This window comes from Meles meles, chromosome 1 (genome assembly GCF_922984935.1).
Source record: "Meles meles chromosome 1, mMelMel3.1 paternal haplotype, whole genome shotgun sequence".
Classification (NCBI taxonomy): domain Eukaryota; kingdom Metazoa; phylum Chordata; class Mammalia; order Carnivora; family Mustelidae; genus Meles; species Meles meles.
In genome coordinates this window covers 137,646,362-137,672,808 of record NC_060066.1, presented here as the reverse complement: position 1 = coordinate 137,672,808, position 26,447 = coordinate 137,646,362, and the positions used below count along the sequence as shown (strand labels likewise).

General features: G+C 35.1%; 1 protein-coding gene across 5 annotated transcripts in view; it reads right to left on the bottom strand.

The window, feature by feature from the left end:
- The window catches only part of EVI5 (ecotropic viral integration site 5), a 200,666-nt gene that overhangs the window by 117,999 nt on the left and 56,220 nt on the right, over positions 1–26,447 (bottom strand). For all 5 annotated transcript variants that reach the window (XM_046014873.1, XM_046014881.1, XM_046014846.1 and 2 more), the window contains exons 3-10: positions 21,811–22,000; positions 20,919–21,143; positions 19,933–20,007; positions 15,956–16,081; positions 14,176–14,319; positions 12,797–12,886; positions 12,485–12,582; positions 2,792–2,852 (exon numbers count right to left, since the gene is read on the bottom strand). In XM_046014873.1, coding sequence (XP_045870829.1) covers positions 2,792–2,852; positions 12,485–12,582; positions 12,797–12,886; positions 14,176–14,319; positions 15,956–16,081; positions 19,933–20,007; positions 20,919–21,143; positions 21,811–22,000 — 1,009 coding nt within the window. The remainder of the gene's footprint in view (positions 1–2,791; positions 2,853–12,484; positions 12,583–12,796; positions 12,887–14,175; positions 14,320–15,955; positions 16,082–19,932; positions 20,008–20,918; positions 21,144–21,810; positions 22,001–26,447) is intronic.

Sequence of the window (26,447 nt, the reverse complement as noted above, 5' to 3'; positions counted from 1 at the left end):
ATTATTCTCTCTTTTTCAGCATATCTGGAACACTTCATAATTTTTAAATTTAAAAAAAAATTGAACTTCTGACTAAAAAGCAGTCAGAATCTCTAACTCTTCCCATTTGCAGGGCTTAAATCTCTACATCCCAAAGCACAAAATTTAAATATGAATGTTAGATCATCAGCTCAACTGTCAGTCTTAAATAGAGTGGGGGAATAAAGGTTTTCTTTACAGATTTGTGAGGTACTCTAATATAAACTAGAATTTTAATTTTTCTTACCTACTCCCCCTCACCTGAAAGATCAATAGATTGGAAAAGGATACTAAGAAAGCCGTTTCTATTAATAAAAAATTTCACACAATAAAATGTAAGATTCTCCATATAAAACAATTATTATCAAAATCTTTCTGTAACACTTTCAGAAAAGGGTTGGAAAGTACTTAAAAGTTACACCTTCATCATGGAGCTTCCAGATATAATTCTTAGACAAAAAGGTCCACAACCCAAAGGTCTTAGAATTTTAAGTTAAAAAAAAAAACAAAAAACTTTATCAATGGCAGATTTTTTACTTCCACACCAAAACATCAAATAATTTGTTAATCATACCGTTTGCCTATATAAAAAACAGTTTAAGATTATCTTTCTGAAGGCTTTGAGAAGGACTAAGGCAAGAAAGCATTAGTTTAAGAGAGCTCATTCCGTTGTTTTTACAAGGGACCCTGGAAAGAAGGGAAGACAGTGTGACTAAGGAAGTGGCATTTCCCATTTTAGAGAAAGCCTCCAATAATACATGGCTAACTATCTGTAAAGGCAGTGGTCATTTGATTATGATTGAGATGAGTTGCCAGGTCCAAGTAAAAAATCAGACATACCCAAGCTTATATAAAGTAAAAAAAAGATAGTGCAGTACTACAAAAATGGTCACGGCTTTGCCCTTTTCGGTGGCAGGAGGAGTAAAGAAGGAGATGAAAATGGTTTGAGAATAAGAAAAAACTATGTTGAAACAAAATTTCGTAAAAAGAACAAACTACCTTTGAGATCAGCAGATTTTATTTACCCAATGTGATACTAACTTTTTGAACTTTCATTCTCCTTCACCCCCCAGTTTCAACTCTATAAACACTTTGTGCCATCTGTTTTTTCCCAAGACACATGGAACTGGCATTCAGAAGGATTCTGTGAGGTATATTAACTATAAATTTCTCCCAAAACTGAAGTTTCAGAAAAACTGCAAATACAAGCTAAATTGTGCTAAAGATCTTTCAGAAAGGCCTCTTGGTATTCCTACTATTCATGTGATTTAATTTTAAGAAGAAACTTCTTTAAGAGCAAAGATTGTTCATAGAACTGTGATTTTTTTTTTTTTTTTGCAATGACATAGCATGGTGAAATGAACAGGATGGCTTCCCATCCTCAGATTCTTGATTTGCAGTTCCGAATATTCGTGGTATGCGATAACCCATACTCTCTCCCCACTCATCAGGATGACGTACTTTTCTACTTTCAGTAGGTTGAAGTGGAGGGTATGATTTAATGTTACTCTTACTCATGGTACCTAAAAGAAAAGCAAATAGTAGAGCAGCATTGGGTGACATAATTTTTAAAAAGGAGGGATAAACAACCACAAGGGTCTTTCCTTTCTCTCTGAAAAATGTAAAAGTATCTATTTCCAATTAATAGGGAACACTGATAGAAATGAAAATACAACATCTAGAAAAGGGAAATAGATGAGAGAGAGGTCACACAGAAACAAAGGAGAGGTTTCTCTGAGAAGGCTTGAGGCTTTTGAGAAGGACCATAGCAAAAAAAAATACCAATTTCATAAAACTCATTCCCTTACTTGTAAAAAGGGCCTGTAGATGTGAGTAGTGAAGAGGTACTTTATAGCAAAAGTGATTAAGTCACGGCTAAATAATCGTTAAGTAAGGTGGTCATCTAATGTCTTGCCAGGTTCAAGTCAAAACTCAGACACATCCAAATAAAGAGTTTTTAAAAAAAGGGGGAGAGTCACTCAAAACTTGTTCTTTTATGTTTTTTGTGGGGTTTTGTTTTTTTTTTTGGAAGGGGGAGATTCAGAACAGACAAAGAGATAAGAAATTGGATCAGCGAGTCACTGAGTTTCTTCACTAACTCCTGCTTCTACTCATTATCTCCATCCTGAAATGTCAACATAAAACCTATAGAACTTTCCTTAACTTCCAGCTGAATAACGCCAAAGATCCTCAACTTAAGAACTTCTGACCTACAGGGGGTACAAATAAAAATTTTAAGGTATACATAGAAATTTATATATCCCTCAAAATTGGCAAGATACCTTCGTTCCTGTGGAGAGTTCAAAAGTATAACCTTTGCTTAGAGATTAGAAAATTAAATTAGCCCAAGTTTCCTGAAGCTCTAAGGCAGCTGTAATTAGTTCTGATGCAATGATTTGCTCTATTTGGTGTACTCAGACTACACTGCTGCTAGTCTATGTACATTATAGATAGACTTCTCCGCATTTTTAAAAACATGCTTAAATGAAGTGGTCATTATCTTCCCCGTAGAAGTATTTTCTCTTGACGACCCACCAACAAGTCTAGAAACAGCTGTTCTCACACTAGAATGAAAACCACTTGTTGCATTATTCTGGATTTTGAAATATCTATTTTTAACTATAACGTAGAGGGATGATAAATAAATTCATCAGTAAGTAATAACAAACATCGCTGTTAAATGTGCTATAGGAAACAGATATACCAATATAACCAAATGACTGACTTTAATAAGTTTATGTTTGGCACTTTAAAAAAGTCCTGAGATGCTTACTTTAATTTCGACTTGCTCTTCCATTTCTTTAGTTTTTATTGTAGTGTATTCTTTTTCAAGCCTAAGAAGGAAAAAAAAAAAAATTAAGGATATGTTTTTATTTAGTTACTAAATTATAAAATTTTAACCTATTTATTAACACAAAATATAATTCCAGTAAGTACCCCCAACTTACAAATTGAGATACTTGATATTAGAAAAATAATCTGAATAATTACATGGATTCTTACCTAAAAAACTATTTCACAAATAACAAAAATGAGAACCACACACAAATAAACTTTAGAAAGTGAAATACATAAGGCATTTAAGAACTGAGTTTACAGATTCTATTTAGCCCTAAACTTATAAAAAGAACTATCATTCTTCCTCAGATTAAAATACAATGGTTAAAATCCACTTCAACTAAAAAAAAAAAAAGGTACTAAAAATGGTGTTAAAAGTTATAATGGGGGAAGAGGAACAACTCTTTTTTATTCTTAAAGATTTTATTTATGTATTTGAGAGAGTGAGACAGAACAAGTAGGAGGAGAGCATAGGGAGAGGGAGAAGCAGGCTCCCCAAATGAGCAGGGAGCATAATGTGGGGCTTAATCCCAGGACCCTGAAATCATGACCTGAGCCAAAGGCAGACATTTAACTGACTGAGCCACTCTGTTCCAGGTGTCCTGGAACAGCTCTTTCCAACAAAAGGATTCCTGAACATAGAAAGAATGAGGCAAATAAAAAATCACCATGAAAAAATAGTAATAATAAAAATAAATAAATTAAAAATCACCATTAGAATTCCCCCATAAGCAAGAAAACCCCCACAGGCAAGAAAAACCAGTGGAAGGTAAAATTAGTAGGTAAAAAGTAAAAAGCACAGTCTTAAAGTATCTCTCAAAATATTTAGATATTACCAAGGGAAAAACAGTAGATTTGTACTACAGTATCTTGACAGCACCTGAACTAACTGATCAAGGTTAGTACTACTAATAATATATGTTGATATCAAGCACCCCTTGTTAAGATGCACTGAGGAGGGTACCTCACCTTCATGATATCCTTCCCAAGAATGTATATCCTCAATCTAATCAAGAGAAATCATCAAACTCAAATCAGCAAACCCACTAACTGGCTCACTTCAGAAATATCAAGGTCATGAAAGATAAAACTGAAAAACTGAAGAACTGTCACTAACTGTAGAAGAGTAAGAAATGACAAATGCAATGTACTACATATATACTACTGTAAGTATAAAATTATCTTTACAAAAATTTATAGGCCATACAAAAGTTATTCCCACCAAGTTATTTTTAGATCTTACTCTGGGCCAAAAATGTTAATAACAAGTTTAACTACTCCTAATACTAAAAACCTAGGCCTCCAAAACTTAGAGCTGTCAAAAATCAAATTCTCCCTTAAAGGAGAAAAACCTATTATTTACTATATATAAAATTTAACTCACAATAACTTTTTTTACTGTGATAAAATACACATAGCAAAATTTACCATCATAACCATTTTCAGCTACACAGTTCAGTGGTATTAAATACACTTAAAATGTTGTACAGCCATCACCATCATGTCCATTGTTCTGTTCTTTTCATCAACTGAAATTCTATACCCTTAAATAAGAAAACCCATTTCTCTCACCAGGTCCTGGCAACAACCATTTTACATTCTATCTCTATAACTCTGACATTAAGTACATCATATATATGGAATCACACAGTATTTGTACCATTGTGAGTAGCTTATTTTACCCAGCTTAAAGTCCCCCAGATTCATCTATATTATACCTATGTTGAGCATCTTTTTATGTGCTTATTGTCATTTGTATTTCTTCTTTGGAGAAATGTCTATTCAAGTCCTTTGCCAATTTTTGAATCCACTTGTGTTTTTTGCTGCTGAGTTTTAGTTCTCCTCAGTACACTGTGAATATTAATCATTTATCCAACACATGCTTTGCAAGTATCTTCTCCCACTTTTGAGAGTGTCTTTGGATGTGCAAAATTTTTAAATTTTCACAAAGTTCAATTTGTCTATTTTGTCTTTTTGTTACTTGAACCTTTAGTGTCAAATCCAAAAAGTCATTGTCAAATCTAATTCCAAGCTTTTTGTCCAATGTTTTCATCTAACAGTTTTACTGTTTTAGTTCTTACATTTAAAGATTTTTTTTTTATTTTTATTTATTTATTTGACAGCGAGAGACAGGAGATCACAAGTAGGCAGAGAGGCAGGCAGAGAGAGAGAGAGGGAAGCAGGCTCCCCGCCGAGCAGAGAGCCCGATGTGGGACTCGATCCCAGGACCCTGAGATCATGACCTGAGCCGAAGGCAGCGGCTTAACCCACAGAGCCACCCAGGCGCCCTAGTTCTTACATTTAAATGTTTGATCCATTCTGACTTATATTGTGCATATGATATTAAAAAAGGGTCCAACTTTGTTCTTCTGCATCTGAATATCCAGTTTTCCCAGCATCATTTGTTGAAAAGACAGACCTTTCCCTACTGGATGGTCTTAGCACCCTTGTCAAAAATCATCTGAGCATATATGTGAGGGTTTATTTCTTGGGAGTGCTATTCTATTTCATTGGTCTAGATGTCTATCTTTATTCTAGTACCCTGCTTTGATTATGATAGCTTTATAGTAAGCTTGGAAATCAGGAAGTATGAGTCCTCCAGCTTTTTGGTTCTTTTTCAAGATGGTTTTAGGTATTTGGGTCCTTTCAGTTTACTAATGAAGTTTAGGATGGGGTTTTCTATTTTTGCAAAAAATATCATTTTAAGAGAGACTTCAGTTCACTCCATAGATCATATTGTGTAATACTGATGTGTTAACAATATTATATTGCCTTCCAATCAATGAACATAGAATATGCTTTTATTTATGTCTTCTTTAATATCTTTCAGAAATGTTATACATCTTTCACTTCTTTGGTTAATTCTCCATATTTTATTCTTTTTGATGCAATTGTAAATGGAATAGTTTTCTTAATTCCTTCTACGTTATTCATTGCTAAGGTATAGAAATGCAACTAACTTTTTGTGGGTTGACTTTGTAACCTACTACTTTGCTGCATTCATTAGCTGTTTTTTTGTAGAAGGGTTTTTCTACATAAAAGATCAGGCTGTCTGTCAACTGAGATAATCTTAATTTTTCTTTCCCAATTTGGATTTTTATTTCTTTTCCTCTTTCTTTTGCTACTTCCAGTACTATGTTGAACAGAAATGGCAATATCAAGGATCCTTGCCTTGTTTCTGACCTTAGAGGGAAGGTTTTTAGTCTTTCACCATTGAGTAAAATGCTCACTGTGGGTTTTAATACATGGATGGCTTTTATTATGTTGAGGTAGTTGCCTTCTTTTCCTTCTCTGTTGAATGTTTCAATCATGAAAAGATACTGAATTTTGTCAAATACACTTTATCTGTCAATTGAGATGATCCTCTTTTCTTTCCCTTTATTCTGTTAATGTGGCACATTACATTGATCAATTTTTATATGTTGAATTATCCCTGCATTCTAGGAATAAATCCCATTTGGTAGTGGTATGTAGTCTTTTTAGTACACTGCTGAATTTGGTTTACCAATATTTTGTTGAGGACTTCTGCATCAATGTTTTTAGGGATATTTATGTATAGTTTTCTTGTAGTGTCCTTATCTGTCCTTATCTGGTTTTGGTATCAGGGTAATAATGCTGGCCTCATAGAATGAGTTAGGAAGAATTCCCTTCTATTTTTTGAAAAAGTTTAAAAAGATATTAGTTCTTTAAATGTGTGTAGAATTCACCAGTAAAGCCAACAAATCCAGGGATTTTCTTCTTAAGAGACCTTTGATTATAGATTCAGTCACCTTACTAGTTATAGATCTACTCTGATTTTCCATTCCTTTGCAATTTAGTCTTTGTGTGCAATGTGCACTGGCCATAATCACTTTTTTTTTAATTTATTTATTTGACAGACAGAGTTGACGAGCAGACAGAGAGGCAGGCAGAGAGAGAGGGGGAAGCAGGCTCCCCGCCGAGCATGGAGCCCAATGTGGGGCTCGATCCCAGGACCCTGGGATCATGACCAGAGCTGAAGGCAGAGGCTTTAACCCACCAAGCCACCCAGGCGCCCCCATAATCACTTTTTAAGATATTTTTTAAATGTTTAAAATTTTACCTCCAGTGTAGTTAACACAAAGTGTTATATTAGCTTCACGTATACAGTATCTACTCTTAAATTATGTAGAAAACAAGGGGCGCCTGGGTGGCTCAGTGGGTTAAAGCCTCTGCCTTCGGCTCAGGTCATGATCCCAGGGTCCTGGGATCGAGCCCCGCATTGGGCTCTCTGCTCAGCGGAAGCCTGCTTCCGCACCACCCCCCCCACCCCGCCTGCCTCTCTGCCTACTTGTGATCTCTCCCTGTCAAATAAATAAATAAAATCTTAAAAAAAAAAAAACAAAACTAGACATTTAAATCTAGTAATGTAGTAATTAGAAAAATCAGAGTCTCCCCTCTCCTCAGAGCTTGCTGTTTTTTGTTACTGATTTTGTCTTGTTGATTGTTATAGGCTACCTTTGTGCTGAAGATGAACCTGAGCTGTAAACTATCTCGGGACTTTTCTGAGACTTTCCCTGGGCATGCACAGTCACTTTGTCATTTCCCTCAAATACGCAGTTTTTTTGAATGTCCAAATCTTTCCTATCTGTCTCCCAAAAGGGCAAAAAAAGAAAAATAAGGGGAAGAGAAAGGATGATGTCCTTTAAATCTCTTGGCAGTTATGTCAGCTGGAGGAAGAGGGGACTTGCAACAATGGGGAGTGGTGCAACACCAATGGCTGCTCACTTCCTTGCACCTATGATCAGGAACAGCACAGCAATCATTGATCAGAGTACACAGATCCCTGATATCTACAAGACAAGGTCATTTTTGCCCACCCTGGTTCCCACAACTGCATGAAGGTTGCTCAAGAAATACTAGTACAGCTACCTACCATGAGGCTGAAGGGTAGAGGATAGTGCTAAGGGGTACTAATGTGCTAAGAGTTAAAACTGACCAAACTAACCACAATTCACCATCGAAGTCTTCCCCTAAAAGTTCAAAGGTTTAGAGTAAGCCCCAGGGTTCCAAAATAATCCCATCAGATTCTGCTACTGCATTTTTTTTTTTTTTTTGGTGGGAGACAGATTCCTGGTGCCCTCTACTCCATCTTCCCACAATCCTCCCTCAAATCTGACTTTTTAATGCAGGTTGTTATGCCCATTTGGAGGCTAAGAAAGATTGAGAAACTTGCCTAAGGTCACACCCTTGACTGCTGTACTACCATGTACTACCATGTCTCTTACTTTAGTATACCTACAAGGATAGCACATCCTAAAGTTTATAGAAGACTCTTAAGAGGTACAAAATGTTTTGAACAATGGCTGCACTACTGGAAGTTTACAGTCTTCACTAGTGCCTACTTTGAAGTGAATATTTTGTTCTGTGTAGGTGATAAATGTTATCATTACTCACTCATATGCCTAAAACAAAATACTAGAAATCATCATTTAATCCCTGCTTCCCTATTCAGTCACCAACCACATTCCATTCAACCTTCTTAACAATGCTCTAAAATATATTATTCCTCCTTCAACTGCACTGATAGAGGTTTTTTAATAAACTTTGTTTTTTGAGAAGAGTTTTATATCTACAAAATAAGTAAAAAGAGTATAGAGTTCCCATATACCTTGTCCCCAGTTTCTCCTATGTTTAATATTCTACATTAGTATAGTACATTTGTAACAATTAATAAACTAATATTGATACACTGTTAACTAAAGTCCATACTAAATTCATATTTCTAAATTTTTGTCTAATGTCCTTTTCCTATTCTAGGATTCCATCCAGGGAATCACATTACATTAAGTTGCCACGTCTTCTTAGGCTCCTCTTGGCTATGATAATTTCTAAGACTTTCCAGGTTTTTGATGACCTTGATTGTTTGAGGAATACTGATCAGGTATTTTGAAGAATATTCCTCAGTTGGGATTTCTCTTTTGTGACTGTATTGAGGTTATGGGTTTGGAGGAAGACCACAGAAGTCAGTCCCATTTTCAGTCCCATTTTCATTTGATCATATGTATCAAGGGTACAAATTATCACCAGGATATCACTATTGATATATTGACCTTGATCAGTGGGCCAAGGTGTGCTTATAAGGTTTCTACGAAGTGACTTCAAAGTAGCTATAGAGCTACACCATTCTTTTATTGGCAGCATTTTTAGGCCTTCATTATACCTTGCCTTAATTACCAGAGGATACTCATAATTGTTCTCTCTACTGCCAGTTTCATAATTCAATCTTTTCTGCACACTATTGCCAGGATGACATTTTTACAATGTTGATTTGGATCATGCCACTCCCAGAGGCCAACTGTTTCAGTGTCTATCCATTACCTTCAGGCTGCATTTTAAAGGCTTACTAAAAGAAATCAAGGCTCTTCGGAGAAACTATTTGCTCCTGTGCAGGAGCAGGTAAGGCAATAAGATGATCCTAGAGCTTTTTGTTGTCTTAAAATAAGGAAATTCTCAAAGAATCATGGGGACATGTCAAAAGGACAAAACAGTCAGCTTAAAAGGACTCCTACTGGACAAAGCAGGGACAACTGGAGAGTAATGAATTATAATTCACCAAATAAAAAAAGAGCCTACAAATTCACACTTATATAAATAAATGAATATATTAGCAAAAAGGAAAAGCTCTTCCTTACAGTAGAATGCCAATTAATAAAGAAGGAATGAGAGAGTGAGAAAATCATAAGTGGATGTAAATTTGGTGAGGGAAGGTGTGGTAAGGAACAAGATATTATATAATCTCAAAGCATCTGGAAACAAACAATAATAGAAGACAAAGCAATAACGTTATAGTAGTTAAGCTTGGCAGACATCACTTTAAAATAACCCAGTGATTAGAGATATCATCATCAAATCTGAGATTAACCAACGGCACATATCTACTGCATGGTTAATTGAGAAGATACATCATTGGTGTACCTGCCAAAAATGTACAACCTAAATCTACTCACGAGGAAATGTCAGAAAAACCCAAACTACAGGATCTTCCACAAAATAGCTTATACTCTTCAAATACATCAAGGTCAAGACATAGAAGAAGAGTGGAGGGAGTGCTTGAGATTAAAGGAGATTGATCTGACACAATTAATGCAATACATGATCCTGGAGTACTTAAAGTGGATCCAAAACCCAGGAGGTGAGGGGTAGGGAATGGACAAAAGAGGATTTGGTGGGGATCTACAAGTAGATGAAGTAAATGACAAAATATTAATGTTGAATCACTATAGTGCATACCTGGAACTAACGCTATGTGTTAACTATATCAGAATTAAAACTTTAAAAAGATGAATATTAACTGTTTAATCTAATGATAAGCATATGGATATTTATTATTCCAGTGTCTCTCTGTATATCTGAAAAATGTCCCGAATGAAAAAAAAAATGGCAGATAGAATATGAGGTGGAGCTAATGAGTAAACTAATCTTTCCTTCACAACTGAGTTTCATAAAAGAAGAATGAAATGCTATGTTGAGGTAGGTTTTATTTTGTTGTTTTTAAGTCAGAACTCAAAAATACCTTTGTACATTGACGAAAATGAAACAGTAAGAAGGGATGAAGATAGAAGTAGAAACAGCTAGTATAGGAAGGACCTGCAAGAGATGGAAATAACATCTTGAATTAACCCTGTAAAGGCACAGATATACTATTTTCTGAAAAGGGGAAAAAAAGAAATATGGCTAACTCTGTAAGCTGGAAGTCATAGGAGAAGTTCAGAGTGCTTGAAAAATGATGGCTGATGAATTAAGAAGCAAAATAACCTGCGAAGAGTTAGGGCAAAATGGGACAGAATCTGGGAAAAATGACAAAGTTTGAAATAATCGCCATGGGGAATGGGAGAATTAACCAAGGTCAATAAAAATATACATGAAGTGGCAATGGAGATAGAACTTAATGCCAGCAATCTGTTTATGCAATTTCCTCCAACACCTGGCTACATGAACACAGGGTCCAAGACATCAGACAAGGTATACCTATTTGGATCAGAGGAAGGCTACTTAACACCAGAGTAGAGATCCTAAAGTGGAACAGAGACATTGTATGAGAATGAAAGTGAAAGAACTAGAGGGTCATAAGTTTGAAAAGTAAATAGAATAACTAAAATTTCAGAAATGGGATTATACTGGTGATAAAATCCAAAAGGAAAATCAGTTATGTTGTTCTCTGTAATTGAAGTGAAATAAATTGTTTATTTGGCTACTGTGATTTAAATGTGGTTTTACCAAGAGCTGGAAGTTGACGTGGCTCCTAAAAGTTTTATCAATTATAGAACAGAATTGCTTTTTGGTCAATAATGTCTCAAAATCATAGTGTAATGTAATTTAGAAAGTTCACAAGTAATTCATTAATAAGAGAGAAAGCCCATAAATTGGCTTGCTTTTGCAAATTAGGGCTAATTTTATTTATTTATTTTTAAGATTTTATTTATTTATTTGAAAGAGAGATAGAGAGCAAGCACAAGTTGGGAGGAGGATCAGAGAGAGAAGCAAACTCCCTGCTGAGCAGAGAGCCTGATGCAGTGCACAATTTCAGGACCCCAAGATCAGGAGCTGAGCCAGAGGCAGATGCTTAACCTCAGAATGAGCCACCCAGGTCCTGCTAGAGCTAATTTTAATAACATAATTATCACTCATATTCTAATACACTTCCGGGGGTAGGAACATCCATGGGAGTATGTGTTACATTTGAATGGAATTTTATGTTACAGCAGTGAAGATATTGAGAAATGTTAGCATATAGTATTGCTATCATTTTAAAGTATCTTGTACCACAGAAAGTAGTGTCAGAAATGGTAATTATGACCTCTGGCTAAGATTTATTTAAATACTGGAAGCTGGAGGAACAAGAGCTGTCATTCTTAGTACCTTTATCACATTTCAAAAAATTAATCTTTGGGAGCCAAGACTGGTTACCTTGAACTTCCATTAAATATATATCAAGAAAAGTTTCATTAGAAAATAATACACAGGGGCACCTGGGTGGCTCAGTGGGTTAAAGCCTCTGCCTTCGGCTCAGGTCATGGTCCCAGGGTCCTGGGATCGAGCGCCACACTGGGCTCTCGGCTCAGAGGGGAGCCTGCTTCCTCCTCTCTCTGCCTACTTGTGAACTCTGTCTGTCAAATAAATAAATAAAATCTTAAAAAAAAAAAAAAAGAAAAGAAAATAATACACAATAAAATAAAAACTTAAACTCTCAATCTATGCCTCATGCCTATCTTGTTGGTTAGGCTAATCCTGAACTTAAGTGACACTCGGGCTCAGCAGAAAAGAACATCAGTGAAGTTGGATCACACCACAGAAGTGGTTTTCAAAATAACATCACACTCACAGCTATACATTTACCAGGTGCCTAATTCCAGTCAATGTAGAATGGGAAAGAGGAGTTTCACAGGTAGTACATAATGGTCCCAAGCACCACTACTAAGAGACGTATGAAATTCCAACATTAAATTTATGTTATATTGAAACCAGTACCACCAAGTAAAGGGCTACAGTTCTATAAACTGAGGAAGAATACTGCACTTATCACTGGACTATTTTGATACTTCTAGTTATTCTCCTATATGCTTCAACAAATAACCATGACTAAACACCAAAATTATAAAATACTTACTTCTTCATTTTTTTTGAGTTATATTTGACTTGGTAAGCTGCCTGGATTAATTTGTCTGGACCACCATCAAACTGATGTGGAATGACCTTCTGAAAGTGCTAATAAAACACAATCAAAGAAAAGTACAAGAACTACTTAGTGTTTTAGTTATTTATTATTAACTAAAAACTTAGTTATTTATATAACCATAAATTCATATAAGTACATTTATATAGATACAGAGTTATTTATATAATTATAAACTTAGTTATTTATTATTAACTAATTAACAGTAAAATCTGAAGATACTCAGGGAATCATGAACCGACCTACCTGTAACATCCCTTCCATGTCAAGTTGCATCAGTTCTGCCTGATTCATCTGAAGAAGTGCTAATCCTACTCGAAACACTATTTCTAAACCCTGTGGAAACACATTTTTATAAAGCCAAATTTATTTTACTCTTCCACTGACAAAAATTAACCATTCAAAAGAATACTAAGGTAAACATTTAGGGATCTTACTAGAAATTGGCAAACTTGTCTTGTAAGGAGTCAGACAGCAAATATTAAAGGCTTTGTGGGTTATGTGGTTACTGTTATAAACATCCAACTAAGACCAAAAGCAGATAGAGATAACACAACAAATCAGCATAGCTATGTTCCAAGAAAACTACAAAATAAGTGAAAGGACAGATTTGGTACCTGAACCAGATGGTCAGTACACAAATCATAGTTTTCTGGCTCCAAACTAAACTAATTTACTAGGTAATATAAACTAATCTTCCCAAGATGTAATTAACAAAATTAACACTGGGTTTGATTAAGATGTTCTATTTATGTGTTTATGTATTTATGTATTTAATTATTTATTTTTAAGTAAGCTCTATGGCCCTGAGATCAAGAGTTGCATGCTCTCCTGGCTGAGCCAGCCAGCCATTATTAGTAATAATTAATAACACTTTCAAGTGCTATCTACCATTTGTCACCTAACCTTACCTGCCTACCTTCTCATCCAAACTACAGAATAAAAGACAAAGGATGATCACAACTTTGCAATGACAATTAAAAGGACTACCTACAATATAATTAAGTAGAAGAAAATTATATTCACTACTTCTTGCTCTTTCGGTAACAGATGCAGAGCAATAATATTAGCTGTAAGGCAAATTTCACTTTTCACTAATTCTCACTGAATCAATCAGGAAGTGATACAGAGGTTTAAGAGTGTAGGCTCCAGGGACGCCTGGGTGGCTCCGTGGGTTAAGGCCTCTGCAGAGGTGCTCAGGTCATGATCTCAGGGTCCTGGGATCAAGCCCCACATTGGGCTCTCTGCTTGGCAGGGAGCCTGCTTCCCTTTCTCTCTCTGCCTGCCTCTCTGCCTATGATCTCTGCCTGTCAAAAAAAAAAAAAAAAGAAAAAGAGTGTAGGCTCCAGGTTTTGACTGCCTGTATTTGAACAATGGTTACTACACTATTTACGTGCTGTGTGTCCACAGACAAGCTACTCAACCTTCTTCTAAGTCTCAGCTTCTTCATTTTTCATCTATTAAATGTACTAACAGAACTTGATAGCGTTGTTACAGGTTTAAAGGAGATTATCTAGTAAGTAGTTTAGTATGGAACACATGGATCTCCCTTTATTGCTCTCCTCACTGCCCTGCACTAATGATTAACCCAATGATTCCTTTGCTCAGCCTGCCCACTAGCTTACCTCAGACATAAAGATATCAAATATCCTTGTTGCAATTGGTAATGGAAAAGTCGTAAGAAAGATCGTTAGAAACCAGGATGATGCATACATTGAGGTATGAAAACTCTGAGACTGAAAATGCACAAAGAGCTCTGGAAGATGCTCCTAAAGAGAAGAAAAGAATTAATTAAAACACAGTAAAATTGACCATTTTAAACCAGATTACTCTGTGTCCACTAGATAAGCCTATACCAAACACGAAGATCATGCATCACTTGGAAAAGTTAAGATGCAGAAATTGATACATTCAGGATGATGGTTAGTATCAGGGGAAGGGAAGGGGAGTTAGAACTTAGTCTGTACCTGTAACATTTATTAATAAAAGTAACAAAACAAGTAAATCAAACTTTAATATTTGTTTGATCATGTTGGTAGGAACATGGGTCTGATATTTTCAATACTTTTCTATAAACTATAATTATTCTAAAACAATTTTTAAAGGAAGCAAATGCTATGCTCAAATACTTTCAGGTGCTATTTACCTATCATTGATTACCTATCCTTACCTTCCTACCATCTCACCTAAAATACACATGCTTCCTCAATTCTAGTAATTCAAAACAAAAATGACACATTACCTGAAAATAAATCAAGAGAGATTAAGGTTGGTTAAAAACAAGCCTACATGGGTGCCTGGGTGGCTCAGGTCAGGTCTGAACCCCCAGTCCCACAATGAGCTCCCTGCTGAGCAGGGAGTCTGCTTCTCCCTTTCCCTCTACTCCTCCTCACTCCTCATGTGCACTTGCATGCTCTCTCAAATAAGTAAATAAAATCTTTTTTTAAAAATCCAACCATTTCAGAAAGAAAAATTTAACTAAGAATCATCTCAAGACCTATTTTGTTATTTTCTTTAAAATGTGCCAACATTTTGCATATCCCTTTTTTCCCCCTGACACATACCGAAGTAAGGATTTTGAAATTCTTATAGGTAAGGCTGCCCTGGGAAAGGTGACTTGTAAAATGTAAAAAGCTCTTATGTCAGCTGAATCATTAACCCAAATTCTTAAAGTTCTGCTTATCTAACTGAAAATTTAAGTAAATGAAAATATTTACACCATTATATTACCAGATAATACAGTAAGCTAATTTATATAATATATATGTATTAGTTAATAATATATATTAGTCTACTACATATATATGTAAATTAACTCCAGAAAGGCAAAATATTCCAAAAAGTATTTTTCACTTGATTTTGATTCCTCTCCTCCTCTTCTGTACACCCTCGCACAGTCACTAGACTCTCGGTCTTAAACTAGCAACATAAAAGCCTTATTTTAAGAAAAGATTACAGGTAGCAAAAAGAGTGAGCTAAAAAGGGAAAGGCAGGAGAAATGACTGAAAGAACCAGAAAAGACAAGTCTCAAAGGAAATTAAGGGATGTCAGTGTCATGTCATGAGCTCCTATGACAGCACAGTCCACATAACAATAGAATACAATAGGGCATAAACAGAAAACTCATGCATTTAGGCAATGTGGTTGTGAAAGATTTGGCACAAATGCTTAAAGTCTGAATATGAAAACTGCAGTCAAGCTCCAGACTGTGATCTACTTGCGAACAGCATCTAACTGGAAAGTAGCCTAAATTGTGTTAACCAATCAAGAAATGATCACATGATTAAAACACTAATTTTTCAATTGTTATAATGCTTTTAACATTAAATTTGCTTAGTTGTCACTCAAACCAATATGATGCAAATATAAAGGCAATATGCCTTTTTGTTAACACTACAATTTTACCTGTATCATGCATTCAAACTGGTACATACAAAGCCCCAATTCTGCCATACTTGGTTTAAAAAGTTCGCGAAGTCTATAATCTTGCATTAATTTAACAAATACACAGAAAGCTTCTTCTTCTGGCATCTACATTAGGAGGGGGAAAAAAGGCAAACAGGTTAATGTTTTGTGATACACAAATAAGCTAAATTCTATTTAAGCTAAGTACCCCTCATCTTTATATAAACACTGTTTTGAGTGGCCATGTGATACAATGTTAAGAACAATGAAGGAGGAATCAAAAGGTTCTAATCTCCCATTCTTAGAATGAGAAGTCAAACAAATCTTATATACTGTGAGACTAACTGCCTCACTTGCCCAACTCTTGAATTCAATCAACCAATATTCATTTAGAGCCAGATACTTCTGTTGTTCTGGGTACAGACCAGTGAACAAAATAAACACTTTACCCTCATGGAACTTGAACATCCTACCAGGGATAGAGAGACAATACATGTAATAAATCAATTAATATGTAAGCCAGATGGTTTTGAGGGCTACAGAAATAAAACAGAGTAGGGTAACAGGAAATGCTGGAAAATACACTGCTACTTATGTAGGCAGGTTAAGGAAAGTCCCTTGATAAGAAAGCACTTGAACAGAATAATGAACAAATAAGGGAGCAACTGAGGAAAGAACAGTGCTGGGAGAATGAATAACACAAGACCTTGAAGTAGAATCACAGTTTGCATATTCAAGGAACAACAAATAGGAGACTACTAATTAGGAGGAATTCTACAAGTGGTGGTTAAGTTATGAAGGAGAAATACAGGGAACCAAATTACACAGGGTTTTAGAAGCCACTGAAAGGATGTGGACGCTTGCCTTATGTGAGATGTGAAAACTTTCAATAAGCTAGCCCCCTCAAGGTTCTCGAAACCTTATTTCCAAAATTCCTTAGAGACTTAGACTATCCCTAACCCCTCCCAACTTGAAAGTATATCATGCGTCACTCCTCATGACCCCAGTGCAACTCTTTCTGACCATGGGTCCCGTTCCTGTGTTTTAATAAAACCATCTTTTGCACCAAAGACATCTCAAGAATTCTTTCCTGGCTGTTGGCTTTGAACCCAGTATTTTTCCTACATTATTCATGGGGCAGCCTCTGCCACCTCCCTGTGCTTCCTTCCTTACTGTCTATTCCCCATACAGCGTGGAGCTGCCAGAGTGATCCTTTCAGAGCACGAATTAGATCATTTCACTCTACTGCTCAAAATATTCTAGTGGCTTCTCATATCCTCAGTAAAAGTCAAAATCCTTACAAGATCCTAAATTGCATGACCCCTTACTACTTCTCTAACCTCTTCTCCTCCCACTATCTTCCCCTTTGCATTCTGCCCCTACCACCCCTAATTTTAGTCACAGTGGGAATGAATAAATTTTTTTGTCTTATAAGAAATTTTTCTTTTCGGAACATATCAAAAAAAGTTTCATTCTCTTCCTCCTCTGCAATAGTACTGATATGGGAACTGACAGTATGTTTTAAAAAGTAAGTTGAAGTAATTGAATAAAAGCCCAAAAAGAAAAAAAAATCAGTGGGCCATTCTCAAAAAGATTGAAACAATTGTCACAAAATGAAAAAGTATGACAGCAAGTAAAATATAAATATGAAAAACAATCACCTAGTTGTTTTATAGCCACTCATTTCTTTTAGAATCTGGGCCCTTGAATCTCACATCAATTGCACTACTACATACTTTCTCCATGATGCTGACTTAACAAGAATCCATGCCTTTTGAAAAGGTCTAATGGTGACCAAAACATACCTAATTTTATAGGAGTATTAAAATATACACAAAGCAGGCACCTGGATGGCTCAGTTGGTTAAGCAACTGCCTTCGACTCAGGTCATGATCCTGAAGTCCTGGGATGGAGTCCCACATCGGGCTCCCTGCTCAGCAGGGAGTCTGCTTCTCCCTCTGACCTCTCCCCTCTCATGCTCTCTCTCTCCCTCTGTCACCCCTCCCCTAGCTCTAAATAAACAAATGAACCTTAAAAAAAAGATACACACACAGCATATATCCAGCAATTTTAGCTTTTTTTTTTTTAAGATTTTATTTATTTATTTGACAGACAGAGATCATAAGTAGGCAGAGAGGCAGACAGAGAGAGAGAGGAAGGGAAGCAGGCTCCCTGTTGAGCAGAGAGCCCAATGCAGGGCTCAATCCCAGGACCCTGAGATCATGACCTGAGCTGAAGGCAGAGGCTTTAACCCACTGATCCATCCAGGTGCCCCACTTTTAGCTATTTTAAAACAACATGTACTAATTACGCTAACTTTGCAAAAAATTTTTCTCAGACTCCAACTTGTGTTGCCTAGCTGTTAGAGATAATACAGCGAAGGGTATAACAGAATAAGCTTTAGAAACTAAGATAGGGTGCTTTGGAATCTGGCTGCACCATGCTTTCTAGCTTATAACCCTGGGCTAGAATAATATTACTATGGTAATGTATTAGCTGCCACTGACAATACTAGCTAAGTAAATTCATCACTAAATAAAAGTACCACTACCAGCCTACAGTATCCTGAAGGAAAATGTGATCGCTCCTGAGGATTCCTACAGAGCTAGGTCTGCTGTTATGAGATTCCTAATTCAGGTAAGGAAAAGCTGCTCTTTAAATCCTCAATAGAAATGACTACAGAAAGATTATTTTGGAGCTAATATGAAAGTAAAAGGCATAGAATTATGAAAAAAAATCACTGGACTGATAATAGGAATGCTTGAGGTCAACAGTAAAAATCCTACCAATATTAATCAATTACAAATTAGGAAAAAAACACAATTGTACAAAACCGTTATACCTCAATATTAACAAATCTAGTTTTGTTTTATTATTAACAATCCAATGTCACCTAGAAATGGACATCTGACATCAGTGTCTCTAACATCAGGTTTATTCACTCAGAAAAGTAGTGTGACAATTACAGAGCTTTAAAACTCAGGCAGAACTGTTGGGAAATTGAAGAAAGTATAGGGGAAGAGTTTCAGATTCTTACTCTGCTTTTATTTACCAAGAAAAGTGATCTTGGGCAAGTCCCTGAACTTTTATTGCATGTCTACTATGTGGCAAACATCATAATAGGTTTTTATACTTATTATCTCATATGACCTCACAATGAATCTTAAAGTAGACAGTATTACCTAATTAAAGCTCAGAGAGAGATTAAATAATCTAGTCCACATTCAAAGAATTCAGGGCAGTACTGAGATGCAAAAACCAGCACGTATACATATACATGACTCAAATCAAGCTATCTCCAAGGTTTCTCTTCAGATTACATTTTAGTGTGAGAATAATATAGAGTATGATGGACTGAAGAAAAAAATTTCAATAAAGGTGAAAAGAAAACACTACTTGCCATTTCCCTTCAAAGATATAAACTGATGACCCTATCCCTGACTGAAAACATCCCACCCAAACCCACTCCAAAATTATTTGCCTGTAATGGAAATATAGGTTATATCTCTGGGACAGTAAGAGTAATTGAGGACCTCTATTTTAGAGCCTATAACAAGATAGGCATAACAAGCTCTCAACTCTATGACAACCAAAATTTCTGCGTAAATTTGCAAAGATGTATGATATTAGTAAGATTTTTATACCAACACCTCAGTCATGTCCTAAAGACGAGTTCTTATTAAATACTGACATATAAGTTAAGATTTAAAAGTAGATACAGGCTTTCTTGGAATATTATGGTCCAAATGTAGATACCAAGACGTTGAAATTTTGTTTAGTGGCAGGATATTATTGTTTACATGCTATTTTCAACACTTTTAATATTTTAAACAGCAAACTAAATATCCCTATTTAAATTATGTCTAGGGAAAAATTCCCACTATCTAATGCTAAATAAAAACAAGGATGATTTTTAAATTCTCCAATCCAACTCAATAAAGAACTTAATCAGACATTTAATACTTGTACTAACTTACCTGCATAAGCAACAATCCAACTATAAAAGCACTTCCTTGACAGTAACCAACCTCACGATCCACTAAAGAATAGGCCTAAAAAGTAAAAAACATTCAGAATACTTTAACATGATATATCTTTCTTCTCTAGTATATGTGCTGCCGAAGCGAGCACTATCTTTCTTCTCTAAAAACCAAAAAAATCATGACAGAGTGGAGTAAAGACATTTTTCTTAGAAAAACTTTTGCTTGCTGTTATACACGTTACCCTACAATTGTTTATAAAATAGATGATTTATTATAAATTTGTAGATATTTAAATATTTATTAAAAATATTAAATATTTATATTTAATTAAATATTAACTATTTATTAAATATAAAAGTAAATGATTATATAAAATTTTCTTTTGACAATTTCCCAATTAGAAATTGACAGTTCCTAAGGACAAGAAAATAAAGGAATTTGTACTCAGTAAAGTAACAAAGTTTAAAAAATGTTTATCTGAGATAAAACCAGAGTAAGGTTATGGTAAAGCATTGGAAAAACTGAAATGGTTTAAGAAGAAATTAGTATTTCACAGAAGTAGTTGAAAGGGAAAGGAATTATGAGAAGAAAAAAGGCAATATCGAAAGAAAAAATTACATTAGCAAACACGTTTAAGGGCTAAGAAATTTTAACAGTGCTAGCCACAGTAAGCAGAAAATTTTGTTCTGGATTGTAAAACTCACAGAAGATAAATTATCCATTTTCATAGATGCTCTTTCCATGATGTATAGTGATTTACAGGTTATTTGACTTCAACCAACTAGTACTAAGTAAAGTGATGGATTTTCTAAGTTCTCCAAACTAGACAGTAATGTAGCATCAAAAATAAAGCAGAAATTAGGCTAACAACAAATTTCTGCAAAAGAAACTCATTACTGTAGTGAAGGTTCATGCTTCATTATATATATAATTTCAATCTTCTGAGAATTCATTTCAAAAAATGAATAAATAGAACTTACCTTCATTACATTAAATAAAACCTCCTGTCCAAGGCTATCTTTTTCCTTAAAAAAGTTGTGTTCAGGATAAGTTCTAGCAATGTCCCTTTTGATCAATTTTTCACACGGTGAGGTCATTTTTAGGAGTTCTGAATACTGATCCTTAATTGGCATACTTTGTGCACTGCATAAAAGTTGCCAAACTATTGCTCTAAAGTGGTGGGGTATCCCTTTACGAACAAGCTCCTAAAAATAAAAAAGTAAAATAAAAATTTTTGAACGAACCATTTAAGTCTCCTACCTTAAAAGCCAAAGAAGACTTACGGGGGGGTTGGAATGGGGTGGAACATTCTATCAAATTTATAATTCACAAAGCTACTCTTAAGACTAGGGAACCTTTTACCCAAGGCTAAGACTTGGCCCTTGGGTGTGTCCTATTCTGATCAGAGAGCTACAATCTCATGGATAAATTCTTGACATTTCTCCCAAAGTATGGCCTCTAAAGCTATTAAAGAAGTAACTGATAATCTGCAGAGCTGTGAATGAAAGCACAGTAACCATTACCTTTCAAAGAGGTGTTTTAGGCAAAAAAAAAAAAAAAAAAAAAATGTAAGATACCAATAATTCAAAGATGTCAGAAGGTACAACTTCATTCCTGAATGTATAAAATGTGAGGATTTAATCTCCAAAATAATTTTCAGTTATATATTTCTACCATTAGAAGGCACCTATAAAAACTGTATCTACAAGTCAAAACTTTAATGGGCACAAATAAATGAAAACATATAAAGTAGAGCTCTTTATTACAGCACTTGCAAAGTACTAGAATCTGATTTTTTTAAATCTTCTATTAATCCATGCCTTGATGCCCCTTTGGAATAAGAGGAAGAACTTCAACAAGGAATATGAATACCTTAACTTGCTTTTCCTTCTTCTTGCGTACATCTTCCCATTCATTAACAATTCTTCCCCAAAGAATCCAAGAATCTTCTTCAAGGTGGCTGAGGTTGCTAGAGGCTGATGAACTTGATACAAGGGAGGAGCCACTGTTTCTTCTTGACCCATTTACAGATCTTAAAGACTTACTATCCGTCTCTAATAATCTAAAACATAATTAAAAACCGCTCAAGATCTAATTTCACAATGATGAAGCAATGATGATACTTAGAGCTTCACTATAGCCATGGTTTTAGAATATGCATAATTTCAATAATATCTGATTGGCATCAATAAAATTACTGCTATATTTTTTTTCATTTAAGCATACCAATTTCAAAAAAATTTTAAAGACTATTTATTTGAGAGACAGAGAGAGAGAGCCGGGGTGAGGCAGCAAGGTAGGGAGAGGAAGGAGGTAAGACTCTTGAGCTGACTCTACACTCTCACTGAGCACAGAGACTGACATGAGGCTTTATCTCACATCCCTGAAATCATGAGCTGAGCCAAAACCAACAGTTGGATGCTTAACTGACTGAGTCACCAGGCGCCCCACAATTTCAGAACTTGATAGTAAATTATGTTAAATATTTTAGTGCTATTAGTCCCATCGTAATTTCTCTTCATCTCCACTAAAAATACAAATTAGGAGAAATCTGGTAAGAAAAATAGTTGGGGAAAGGGGCTTCAGGAAAAAAGAAACTACAGTTGGAACAGGTATAAAAATTCTATGAACGAACTAATTCTAACATGTTTAGAATATGTCCTGGGCTAGAAAAAAGCAAGGCAGAGCCATACAAATCATACAAATCCCTTCTCTCTTTTTATTTTTCTCTACCCATACTTATATCTGCCCAAACAAAGTGTTTTGTTTGGCCATGCAGTGTTTGTATAAATTCAACAATTATTAATATTAAAATTAGAAGATTTCACTTATTTGTTTATATACATATATTTATATTTATTTACAATTCTGGGGATTCTCTTGAAAAATAAAAAGATAGGGCAAAACCAGACCCATATTTCTGCATAGGAACAACAAGGTATAGCAAAGTAAGAGCTTCTTTCTTTAGATGGAGGATTTTAATCCACTCCATCTGCACAATCCCTGCTCTCTCTCAAAAACTCAGGCCTCTAACAGCTGTTATTTATCACTGGGTTCGCACTCTCAAACTAAGACTTCTTCACTCTTAAGGCCCTATCACCTTTGTGTTTTCTTATCTGTTGAAAGATGAATTAAGATAATTTCAGAGACCAATTTCATGACTCACCACAACATTAAACCCATTATTTCTTCCATAAAGTAATAGTCTATAAAGAAAGGTTGGAAAATGTGGCTCCATCACTATAAAGATGTAAATTACATGTCATTCAATAAGGGTCCTAAAAGATCTATTTGTTTTTAACATGGATACTATTTACTTCCAGTAATTTCTTGAGAAAGTCATCTGCTTAGGATATAAGAAATGCTCCAGTAGTAATTTAAGATAAATAAAAACCAATAAAGAAAAGATACATATGTGCCAAACCCTACTAAACAGACTACAGAAACACCCTTTGTATGGGAGATTTATAACTTACTCATCCTTATATCCCTGAGAGCATTTAACTTGATTCAAAGTAAATAAATATTGACTGATTGAAATAAAATCAAATACCCATATTAAAAAAAAACTTCAGGGGCGCCTGGGTGGCTCAGTGGGTTAAGCCACTGCCTTCGGCTCAGGTCATGATCTCAGGGTCCTGGGATCGAGTCCCGCATCGGGCTCTCTGCTCAGCAGCGAGCCTGCTTCCCTCTCTCTCTCTCTCTCTGCCTGCCTGTCTACTTGTGATCTCTCTCTGTCAAATAAATAAATAAAATCTTTAAAAAAAAAAAAAAAAAAAAAAAAAAAAAAAACTTCAAATCCCAAATATGTCATATTCAGTAATACAACATAGTAACACAAATTGAACAAATTCTAACCTTATTGATGGGATAATTTAATACATTTCCATTTCAATAATTTATTAAAAATGTCCAAAATATGATAGAAACAGAAAAATGTATACAACCAAGCTAATTAAGGGCCAACTATTTGCTATATTCTTTATTAGAAAAAAAAAATGTTTACTTAAACACTGTTTTTTCCCTAGATACTATTTCAGTAAGTCCACAATATATCCTATGGAAAAATTAATATATATATATGTAAATACTTTTATGTATGAGTCTAATCCCTCAGAACTCTAAATGGGATAGAGAAACAAACTTTACTGAAACAACTTGAACCTAAGTCCTATATTTCAGTTCATTATTCATTGAGTGCTTGCTATATGCCAAGTAATTAAACTACAGTACTACCATCAATAGAGAGACATGCAGTTAAAAAGAAAATAATTATGTTTCCCAAGCTAAATATAACTTTGAGATATAATGGAAGTATAGATGAAAAAGTACTTAAAACAGAAGGCTTTTAGAGTCAGAAAGGTCTCAGAGATTGCCAAGCTGTAACTTCTGGTAAAAGCAGGAATGCCAAGTACAATCATGAGTGAGTTAGAGAAGAGGGTAAAGCAGTTTATCTTCAGAGGACAGTGAAATAATACTAAACAAATATACAGAACTGTAAGAAAAATGTATAAATGAAGTATTACAAATAAAGATATGTTATTTAAAATATTGTCCCTGCCTTAACTCACATGACATACAAAAATGACTCAAATGGACAACAGCCATGAATATAAAAGTTAAAACTACTAAAACTCCTTGAAGAAAACAGGAAAAAGCCATTACAACCCTGGAGGAGATAAAATGTGTTAATGAGACACAAGGAAACACTAACCATAAAAGAGAAAACTGATTAAAAAATAAAGTGGACTTTATCAAACTTAGAAACTCTGCTCTTCAAACGATACTCCTGAGAAAATGAAAAGGTAAGCCACAGACTGGGGGAAAAATGTTCTCAACATATGTATCTAACAAAAGATTAGTATCCAGAATATACAAAGAACTCTTAAAATCAATAGTTAAGAAGGCAAAAAACATAGCTGTTTAAATGAGTAAGAGACTGAAAGTGATAGTTTACAAAACAAGATAATCAAGTGGCCAATAACCAATGGGACATCATTAGTCAGAGAAATGCAAGTTAAAATCAAACTATGTATACAGTAGAATGACTACAATTTTTTTTTTTTAAAGATTTTATTTATTTATTTGACAGAGAGAGATCACAAGTAGGCAGAGAGGCAAGCAGAGAGAATGAGAGGGAAGCAGGCTCCCTGCCGAGCAGAGAGCCCGATGCGGGACTCGATCCCAGGACCCTGAGATCATGACCTGAGCCGAAGGCAGTGGCCTAAACCACTGAGCCACCCAGGCGCCCCTAGAATGACTACAATTTTACAGATTGACCATAACACGTGTTGCCTTGGATGGGAATAATTGTAACTGTCATATACTAATGTCATACTTCAACCACCTTTTAGAACTAAATACATTTTCATATGATCCAACAAGAGAAAGACTTGAAGTTCACAGAAGCTTTATTCATAATAGTTAAAACCCAGAAACAAACCAAATATCCAGAAAAAATAAGTGATCAAATTATGATATATTTATTCATTGCAATATTACTCTGCGATAAAAAGAAACAAACTGCTGACACATATAATAACACAGACCAATCTTATAAATGCTAGGTTGAGTGAAAGAAGCCAGATGCAAAAAAGCATATACTACATGATTCTGCATATGTTAAGTTCAAGAACAGTGTAGTATAGAAGAAAAAACAGGAGTAAGTCCTCATGACTCTGGGTTAGGTAAAGCCTTCTTAAATATGACACCAAAAGCACAAGTGACTAAATAAATCAATACATACACACACACACACAAACTGAACTTAACAAAATTAAAAAAATATTTCACACCTTCCTGGATGCCATCAAGAAAGTGAAAAGAAAACTCACAGAATGGGAAAAAATATTTGCAACCCAGAAGACTTATATCTAGAACATATAAGAAACTTACAACTCAGTGATAAAGACAAACAGCCCAACTAAAAAATGGGCAAAGAACCAGTATAGACATTTTTTCCCAAAAAAGATATACAAATGGCAAGTGAGCACATAAAAAGTTGTTCAACATCACTAGTCATTTGGGAAATGCAAACCAAAACCATAATAACACACCACTTCACAACCACTAGGATGGCTGTAATCAAAAAGACGTAATAACAAGTGCTGGTGAAGAAATGGAGATATAGGAATCCTTAGATACCACTTACGGGAATGTAAAATGGTAAAACCACTTTGGAAAACAGTATGGTAATTCTTCAAATAATTAAACAAAGAATTATCATAAGAACCAGCAATTCCACTCCTATGTATATAACCAAGAGAAATGAAAATCTGTGCCCAGGAAGGGATAGGGGGTGACTGCTAATGGACGTGCAGTTTCCTGGGGTGACAGGTACATAACTTATACAACAAATGTTCAGCACTATTCATACTAGCCAATAAAGTGGAAACAACCCAAATGTCCATCAACTGTTAAATGGATTAAAAAACACTCATATAGGGGACACCTGGGTGGCTCAGTGGTTTAAGCCTCTGCCTTCAGCTCAGGTCATGATCTCAGGGTCC